Source organism: Anneissia japonica, unplaced genomic scaffold (assembly GCF_011630105.1).
Source record: "Anneissia japonica isolate Jap-2015-1 unplaced genomic scaffold, ASM1163010v1 scaffold6997_len847652_cov182, whole genome shotgun sequence".
Taxonomy (NCBI): domain Eukaryota; kingdom Metazoa; phylum Echinodermata; class Crinoidea; order Comatulida; family Comatulidae; genus Anneissia; species Anneissia japonica.
In genome coordinates, this window is record NW_022730884.1 from 611,631 (window position 1) to 622,319 (window position 10,689).

The following is a 10,689-nucleotide window of genomic DNA, read 5'->3' on the forward strand; positions in this document are numbered from 1 at the left end:
ATGGTGTAACATCATGGGTAACCAGGAAAATGTAAAGATGAAACGCTTGTGAGTGTAATGTTGCCCCAGCCCTCTCACTGTCTCTTATACACATCTAGGGGGGTTCTGGGCGTGAGGTCCACAGTCGAAGCCCCGGTGGGGTCGGCGAAACCCCCAAGGAAGAGGATTTTTGTGCTTTATGGGTCTAAATAATGCTATAAAAGCAGATAAAAATTTTTTAAAAGGTCTGTGTCTGGGTGGGTCTGCAGAACATTAGTTGGAATTGGAGGAAATTTTGGAAAATTTAAAGAGGGGGTTTCGCCAGAAAAGAGGGGGGTTTGCTAGAAAAGGGGTTCTCTCAAACCATAACCCCCCCCCCCTGGATACATGCCTGTCCTCTGCTGACAGGACAGGCATGTTTGCGAACCACGCGGTTTTATTACCTAGCCCATTGCTGAAATCTCAGTCAGACATATGCGACATGCGGATGTAATTGTGGAAGGCTTGGGAGTTCCATCTTCCCATTGTGCAAATTTCCGCTTCAGGGCGCCCCATTTCTGCTGCCCAGGTTGTATGCCCAATTCGGAAACTATGGCCAGAGTAACGTGAGAAGTCAAGGCCAGAAAAAAAATATTGCTGTCTTCAGTTTGAAGGTAAAGAATGAGTGGTGTCTCTTATACACATCTAGATGTGTATAAGAGACAGGAACAGGATTCTCGTCCTCTAATTGAAAGAGGGGGCCCGAGAGACATGCTTAAAATGTGCAAGCTAATAGTCCGCACTGGGCAATTGTGTCCTGCTGACCTACTGATAAGGAGGGAAATTTGAGGCTTTCCCCTCGATGTCTTGGAATATTTAATAGTGATACGGGCACCGACATCAAAGAATACAATATCCTCTCTCTGAATTCTGCGCGGGAAAGGCTTTACACCTTTTAGCGCACGTGCCACTAGAAAGGATTTTGTGGGATCGTTCCAACCTTGGGCGCGGTGAATGTAACCAATGGCTGAAACCTGTGTTGAAATAACGTGCAGCATAATCCGATCTGAAGAGATGACCAATGAAATTGCATGGTTCAACATCGTTGGAAAGGGTGTTATTAATTCCCCGCAGTCAGTAAAGTGCGTTTATAATTTTCTGTGATTTTGGGGAGAGGGAGGCAGCAATGACAAACCTGGCTGAAGGCGTTAAATATGTAAGAGTTGAGGTTTGGTGCCATACCGCATTTTTTAACTTGCAATGTAATAGTATCATTCGAATTGTACGAAACCTGTGACAGTTCGCTTGGTATCCCCTCGTTGACAGACTTAACCATCGGGAAGGACAGATCATGAATTACTCTAAATTCACCAGGGGAGGACTTGGGAATGACTCTTACAGGAGAAAAAATACACAATTGACAAAATAATGGTGGTGTAGGTAATGGACCAGCAATGCGGCCCCTTTTTATGCAATGTACTTGTGGATTACCCAGGGGTATTCTCGGGTACTTTATGGTTCTGAGACACTCTTGAAGGTACATGGGCGTGATGTGCAGCCGAGGTTGATCCCGAATCGAGAACCTTCAACAAGTTCAGTTCGCCGTTGTGGATTGCAGCCCTCCAATTATTCTTTAAGTTGTTATTTTAATTGTTTTGACTCAAGTTCATGTCAAATTGTACAAATACATGATACTTATATAGAAATAACATTAAATATACAGTAAATAACAACAATTATATAACATTAATTGAAGGCTTATAAGTTGCTCTTCACACGCAACCGGCTGTGGCGTCACACGATACTCAGTTTCGTGTAGTGTTTGGGTAGAGAGGCCCAGGTACAACCGCAGGACATTATTTGTCTCCTTTTTCACAAAGGAATACACGCAGTTGGTTACTAACATTTACGCAATATGTTGACATGAACACCTGGGGAGGAAGGTGCATGTTTGCTGATTACTTCTGTTGCCTAGCCTTTCGTACTGTAGTGAGGATAAACTAAGTAGAGGCACAGTACAATACACAATTATGTAGTAGAACATACAGTAATGTATGACGGTCGAGTACATGGAAAAACAGATTCGAAACAAATAATTAAAATAAGAACAATTCACTCGCAAAGAAAATACGGCCAATTAGGCCCTACTATAACTATAAGGCAATACTAATAATACGGCTGTTGTGTGTGTAGCCTACTGTACATAAGCAAGAAAGCACTGCGGGAAGGTTATACGCTTTTTATACGGAGAGAAAAATTTGACGTACCGGTAATCTTAGAAATGACGTGTGCATATCCTGGTCTATCAAAGCGTTTGCTATATGTAGGCTACACCCATTGCTTAACAATGGCCTTAAATTGAGCTTTCTTTGTTTTTGTAGATAGCTTTGATCAATAGGGTAAGAATGCTTTGATCTTTAGTTTATTCACAGCTATGTCACCTAATAGAGGTAATGTTTTTATTGGATAAACACTTTTGGTACTTGCAAATATGGATAATTTTTCAATCTTGATGATGACATAATTAATGCCGAAATATTGAATCCCAAAATGGTGGTGTGCATTTCGATACTTGGAGTATGTATTATACTATCTTACTTGTGCATATATTAACCATATTCTGAGTGTGACGTCACTAAAAAAGAAAAATGTATTTGGTAAGAAAAATATTAATAACTACAAAGTTTGTGGGCGTAGATTTGATAATACAACTTAAGGGTACCACCATCTTCACAGCCTACAAGTTACAGCCCCCACTGACGTCTCAGTCGAGAAATACCGTACTCGCGCGAATAAGCGCCCCGTTTGAATAAGCGCCACTCTTGAATAGGCGTGAAAATTTCCTTAGGCGCCCCGTTTGAATAAGCGCCCCTTCAATAATCCAATCAATCCTGGGACTGTGGATGTTGGCCTGATTTGAGGTATGGAGTGGAATCACATTCTACTTTAGTCAATATCAAAATGAAGATATTTATCTTGGACAGATGAGAGCTCCCTGGACAGACAGTATATTTCCAACTTTCATCTTCTTACATTTGTCTATAGTCTAGTCCTACTCCTTTTCCGACAATCTGCACCTTTAACACATTCTCATCTAAGTTTTCAAGAAAAGCTGCAATGATCATGCCTGATATTCTTAATCGACCGATGACCAACAAGCTAACCTCCACCACTAATTTCATCTGCTATTCTGCTGTTATGTAATACTGTACTCACTCTTGTCATGACAAGCCATGCTCTCTGGACGATTCTTTTCCGCCGCAACACCATTCGTAATTAGCGGTTTCCTGATGTCCTTATATAATCGTTTTGCATTCAAAATGTACCTCTTGGATTTAATAAGTTCTCATAAGAACCCCCCCGATTTTCATCCATTTCCATAAGCGCCCCCTAAATTTCCACTCTGTTCTCATAAGCGCCCGTTCGAATTAGCGCCCCGTTTGAATAAGCGCCCCTCAAAAAGTGCAAAAAAATATTTTAAGCGCCCGGGCGCTTATTCGCGCGAGATACGGCCGGATAATTAAATTTGTCTCTCAAATTCACATACAAAACCAAATATAAATCTAAAGCTTTGTCTACACTATCAAACTTCATAAAAAAAGCGTCACATAAAATGAGATGGAACATAAGAGTTGAACACGTTCAACTTTTTTTTTTATACAATTTGATAATATGTTATATGGGCACATCACATTTTTTGTCACATAAAATGTGATAGTGTAGGCAAAGCTTAATAAGGTTTTACTTCTGACTTTGAATTGTGCTTCACACATTCAACGCCAAGGGTGGCGCACAGTGGGCCAGGGCGAAATCAAAGTGTGCCAAAAGTCCATTTTGGTGACTATGGCTTTTACACTTTTTTTTCACATGATTGAAGATGAGTATATTCTGGTGAATCTATCCTGGAAATATTTTACATTTAAACGAATTTTAAGGGTAGTATTTATACAAGTTATTAATGTTTTGACACAGAACAGATATATTCTTTCCACAACCAGCAGAAAACCCACAAGAAACTTAAAAACAACCCAAACCGGGACGTCCTATCGAAGTATGGGTGGACCTTTCCAGAGAGTTCGCACAAGGGTAAAGTACAAGAGATGTTGACATAAAATGTACGCACTGAACTTCCTTATGCAGCATTGCAAGGGGCGTTCAAGAAGAATCGATTTTAAAGTCCACTAATATGTAGAAAATACATACACATTTTATTTCTCCCTGACGAATTGTAGTTTATCTTCCCAACGCCGGGGGGGGGGAGGGGCTCTTTTCGACGGAGACCTCTCCTCGAAGGGGTCCCTTCCCCTCCCCTGCTGGCGTCACCACTGAGGCGCAAACCGGAATCGTTCATGACGGATGAAACATTGTCCATCTTTGTAGCTCTGTAGTGAAATGAGACTCCTCCTTACACCAAAATAAGAGTAGCAAAAAAGCATTTCTATCCTGGTGGTACAGTATACCTGTCGAAGACGATAGCAAAAGTTCCTCTTCAAAGCCTCCTCGTTCACACTGAGAATTATCAACTTACATAAAACGACCATTATCGATACTTTTACAATATAGGCCTAATAGGCCTAGGATTGAGGACGGAATTAATATATCATGACATTGGTGTAGGCCTAATGTCTGATAATTCCATGGAATCTCAAATGCAAACACATTTTACATATAAAAAATGTAAAATTAGGTTGTCTGGTATTATTACAAATTTTGATTTCGATTTCGATTTATTAAAAAAAAAGTATATTAACTGTAAGATTAACAATAGAAATTTTAATGTTGGTCTATGCCTAAAACACTTTTGGCCCCGTCCAATCAGAAAAATGTATTTTGATGACGTCAGTTTTCACAGAAGTTCTTTTGGCCCAAACCTTCTTAAACATTTAAAAAATCATTGCAATATGAACTTGTTTTGGTATTACAATGAAAACTGACATCGTCCAATCAGAAAACAGTACAAAAATGACGTCATATAGATTTGAAATGCTTTTATTGAATTCTACGGGTATAAAAACCTCTAGATAAGTCTTGTATTCGCTTAGATTTGCTTCTGTAATGAGCAATTAATTTTGGCACACTTTGACTTCAGTCTGGCCCACCGTGCGGCGTTCTGGGAACTTCTACTGCAATCATTAGCGTGCTATCGAAATGGGCGACGCGGGGAGCTGCGACGGGGAATTCAGTCAACCATGAACGTCGTACTATACATGCACTTCCCGTCTCAACATCAAAGCTGTTACGTTTTACAGGACGACGCGCTCCCTCGTATCGCGTGATCAATTATGCAGGCGCCCCCAGCGAGCGCGTATTTATAAAACTCACGTTACCGTAGTCATCACCAACGTGACCACTCACAGTTTTTGATATACCCAATGACTGGGTCGAAATTACCAAAAAGATTTAACAAAAATTACCCAAGCTTCCAGAAAATGCATTAAAATTTGAAAAAAAACGTGTCTTTCGCATGTATAGTTTCCCTTTTAGTTCATTCTATAAACCATTTTTTGTTGTAATTGTTTGTGTTGATTATGAAAATTAATATTCATGAGGTGATCGATAATACGGAAAATTAAAAAAAATAATATAATAAAAAATACGCCCTCAGTCGGCCAGTAGTGTTATCAGTAGATCAGTTACCAAGTTTTATTATGTAATGCATTAATTAGGTAAGATCAATGGCAACGCAAATCACAATTAATCGCATTAAACAATTCTGAACCCATGTTATAGCAATTAACAGACAATTAACAATGGTATGTGCACTTCATTGAGATTTGCTTACTTGAATGGACTGAAATATACTTTGTTACTTCTTAATTCTTCCTCTATGACAAAAATATTTAATTTTCTTTTAGTAAAAATAAAATACCTAAGGATTTGACCGGAATACCCAAGAACCCAAGACCAAGTCAAAATACCCAAGATCTTGGGTAAATACCCAAGCAGTGGTCACGTTGGTCAGCACAACGCTAAATCGCTAAAGCCCGTTGTCAAATCCACATACAACGAACGACTTCCCCATGTATTCGCATGCGCAGTACGGTTTCACCTTCACTGCCCGTCGTAGAACGCTGCGTCGTCCAAATCGAAAGCTGCTTATTTAGCTATTCGATCGACGCGACGCAATCCCATAGAGAACATGTAATGGGTTTATGGGCCGAGTTGCAGTACACGCTCGTATGAAGAGTAAAGTATGATGAATAAAAGATAATAACGTTAATTGATTTCTTAAAGTATTGATTGTCTTTATATTTAATATTGAAATCAAAATAGTAAACTTTTTAATGTTACTGTAGATATTATTTTAAGCGCACATTGTAATATCATTACACCTTGTCTAATTGATGAGATATTAAACATCAATATTATCCATCAATATACATATTGAAATATAAATGAAAGCATATTTACTGAAGTTATAGACCCAATAAACATAATACGCACTGATATCATAGCGAATAATATTCATATCAAGTTGCAGTATATAATAGGCCTGTCAGGAAAAATTTGGTCCGGGGCAAAAATCGGTCCGGCGGGACTGATTTTGGCCTCATAATTACTTGCCAAATGTAGTCCACATAAGCCAAAATCAGTCCGCTGAAATTTACTTTGCTGCACAGCACACTTGGAAATATTACATCCGGACCAATTTTGGCGTGACAGGCCTATTGATTTTCTTAAGGGGACGGGGAAGATCTGTGGGGAATCATAATAGTGTGTAATGTGTGAATGCTTTTCTAAAGCTACATTGATGATAGACTTGAGGAAAAGGAGACAGAGTTAAAGTCTAATGATCAGTGTGCGGCCAAAATGGTAAAGTACCGGTACTTTTAAATCAAGTTTATAGGTAAAGTTTGTATTATTCAATAATTTAATAATTTGTGAATAGTAAACTATGTCTTTGATGTAAAAGCATGCTATTCGCCACTACTGAGACGGGTTATGAATAAAGTAAAATGAAAATCATCTGAGCAGGAAACTGCTTGTTAACATTAAACTAAAGCTACTGGCGTCATTTATTTTTTTATTCATTTTGATGGTTTTGTTCGCTTCGAATCAATATACAACTATTAGGCCTAAATATGTTTGTTATTTTAGATATTATAATATAAGAAGCGCACTTCTACAAAAACAACATTACATGAGCATAGTAGGGTAAATATAATGAGATATGATTATGAATATAAACATGTCCACTGAATTTATAGACTCAATAAACGTAGGACTATGACGCATTGATATATCATGGGTGATCTTTCATCGTTAGGCCCATACTGTACTAGACTATTTTCAGAGGAAGGAGACTGATAAAAGGAAATCCACCAGAAACCATAGAATTGAGAGTTTGTTCACTTTCCTTTGACTGAGGTACGTCACACGGCACATGGTGATCAGTATGAAGGCTGTGATTTTACTTAGCTTCACGTTGCTATACACAATGTACTCACGAGCATCTGGTAAGAAAATTGAATATTTATTAAATATTTTTGAAGGCTAACAGTACGTATGTAAGAATTGATTTAAATCAATACAATGTAATTGTCCACTATTTAATCATCGTAAGTAAATGAAATTAATAGCTGGTATGTTAACAGTAAATATCATTTAACTCTAAAAAAGTGAAATTCTACCTATCGGTACGTATCATTAGACCTTGTCCCCTTGATTAGATCATCGATAAGCCAAGTCTGATCGACTTTGCTGAAGTGAGCATAGTACGACAATAATGGTAGTTAGCATGAACAAATCTTTGCAACATCTTCTGTATGATATTTGTGTTTAATTGCATTATTTGTATTACTTTTATTCCTTACCAATATTCTTAAAGAACCGTCCGGTACTGTCAGGTGTCACGAAAATTTGGGTACCATCGAGGAATTAGGTTCCAGACCTAATTTCTCGTTTAAGCGATTTTTTTTGGGTTTGTCGATAAATTAAGTTCCACTCTAATTTTATGGCCTTAATAGTACAGTGCATAAATATTTACCGATTTGTTTTGAAACTAACGACCGATCGTTATTAATGGGGTGAACTTGAATTTTGAACAAAAACCTTGAAAATATGCAGAAAAAATACGATTTTGAATGTTTTTTTTGTCATTTTAATGCTTCAAATCGCGTCCACAAAAACTGTAACGCTGACCTAATTCTTATAACTACTGTAACAGCAGTGCGAAGAGTGTCCTTGTTACCGCCTGTTCGCCAGTCAGGCTTTGCATCGTGACATACGAGTGACTCTTCATTTTCAGCCAATCAGAGTAGATGTATGGCCAAAGTGGGAAAATAAAAAAAGTCAGATAAAAAAAATGGCTTTAAGAAGACATTTAAATGTAACGCTGGAAGTTGCATGTTTGATGTGTAATGGGATGTTATTCCAGTTGGTTAGAGAAGCAAATGAAGTCAATGGTCCCTAATGTTGAGATTTTTTTTTAATCGGAACAATAGATTATTTCGCTTTTGTTTTTATCTATGTGGTGGGGGGCCGTTTATATTTGGCTAGTAATAGTAAATATTATATAAAAACTGGTTTAATTTTATAGTTTTTTAAAGAAAATATATTTGAAGTCACAAAATTGCATTGTCATTTTTATGCTGTTGAAATAATTAATGCGGCAAAAAAAAAAAAAAAAATTAAAAAATTCCCGTATCAATATTCCCCGTATTTTTGACGCGGGCGGGAATGACAATCTAATAAATTTTTCTATTTGCCCTAATGCCAATAATTGATTTACTTACAAAATGTTTTGATTTTATTTAAAAATGATTGGATACTAGTTAGAAGCTCATCACGAACATCAGCAAATTCCAATAGGCGAGGAAAATTAAAAAAAAAAAACAAAAAAAAACATTAGATTGAGTTGGTCCTTAAGAATTTGACCAGCGTTCTGTTCCCTCTTCGCCTGCGCTATCAAGTAAAGTCAAATGCAGTCAGTCTTCGTATACATTTATATAGGGTCTTGTATGCAAATTAGGCTTCGGATTTGGCTTTAGCAATGACCCGATTTTGATTGGTCGGGCCTAAGCAAACTTTCCGCCAAGGAACCTAGGACCCTTGAATTGATATTAAATGCTTTCGCTAGACTAAGAAGAACTGTACAATAAAGAATTGTGAAAAAACAATTCCACACTGATGCCTCTAAAACAATATCTCAGCAGCGCTCTGCTATTTTTTTTATATTCAATTTCCAGGTAGACCTCTTAATTTGTTTTTATTGTTTCCAAGGCAAACAAGACGTGAACTAATTAAAAATAAATAAATAAATAATCACACGGCGCTGCCCAAGTTGCATCAACGATTATAAGGATTGATCACAATAACTTAATTATGGAGGATGTAATAATTTAGGTCTGTTAAGAATGGTAATATAGATATTAATCTACTACCTTAATTCAAAGTAATCCGTGCTTGAGAATAAACTTTTCCACAAAATTGTTGTTACACCCCTGTACTGTAAATGTTCAAGAAATAAGTAAATAAATTATGGTCCAAAAAAAAAAAAAGAAAAAAAAAAGAAATCGTCGTGACAACAGTCGTACAGACATGCCCTCCTGCTAGGTTTAAATATACACTATACGCAAATTCAAGGCAAAATAAAAACAATAAAAAAAATGAATAGCTTTACAGGACATGTAGGCGAACTAACAGTTGAGCGTTAGCTTGCGTTGAGCTAACAAGGTCTCCCAATCCGTGGCTTCGAATAACTCCATCAAAGAACTGCCAGTAAATGTCAATACAATTTTCATCTTATACTGCTTTAAGCGGACGTAATATGAACACCAATCTATCCCTGCCTTATTATTGTTCACCCAATCTATTCCCGCCTTATTATTGTTAGCCTAATTACTGTCGCTGTAAAGGAAATTACGTTTCATCTAACCTTCCCATCGTACTCCCTGTTTCTCGCTGATAAAGTGACTTGTGATTTTTTTTCAACGTAAATTAGCTTTCACATACTTTTACTGATTGTTTATGCTAGATTATTAATCTGTGAAGTTAAGTTGAACATAAGGTACATGCTCGATTGTGTAAACTTTGGCCTTACTTTATTTTTTTAATGAATACATGGACATATTTAATAATTGTTTACCCCAGAAGAAAGTGTTGCAAATTTGTGTCCCATAGGATCTGATAATCCAGACCACGAAATACTAAAATTACCACGGAACTAAAATTCGTAATCAAGGACACTTTCTTATGCACTTTCATCAATCTCATAAGTATGCAATCATGTAATCTCTTATACATCAATTAAAGCACAAGGAGAATGCCGGACCGTCTTAGATCTATTCGTGTTTGACAACCTGGTTTGCCTATTGCTTCGCATTAGTCACAATCACAGTAAAGCCAATATAGGCCTAAAGATTACTGGAGTTTTTCTATGAACAATAATTGATTTTTATAATTAGGCACTAATGCTCCTTCTGGACTAAATGTATCTTTCAAGATTTTAATTTCATACTATAATTTTTATAACATCTTTATTTTATATTTTTATTCAAACATATTTGTTTTAGGTCTCCTATAGGCCTGATGTATTTTTTAAAATTTTTTATAGTATATTTAATATATTACCTTATTGCATTACATTTTTTAATCTGTAATTTTCTGTATTTAGACATTTTGACTGTTTGTATATTAGCTTGACTTATGCTTGAAAACGTTTGTGTGATATTTATTAATAAAATCTGGCAAATTTATAACCTGTTCCCATGTTTTATTTGATAATATATA

At 36.7% G+C, this 10,689-nt stretch overlaps 1 protein-coding gene across 1 annotated transcript in view; it reads left to right on the forward strand.

The window, feature by feature from the left end:
* The first annotated feature begins 7,119 nt into the window (after nt 1–7,119).
* Nucleotides 7,120–10,689, forward strand: part of LOC117115165 (ficolin-1-like) — a 45,344-nt gene continuing 41,774 nt past the window's right edge. Inside the window, exon 1 of the mRNA XM_033258868.1 lies at nt 7,120–7,415. Within this exon, the coding sequence (XP_033114759.1) occupies nt 7,343–7,415 (73 nt within the window). The 5' untranslated portion in view covers nt 7,120–7,342. The remainder of the gene's footprint in view (nt 7,416–10,689) is intronic.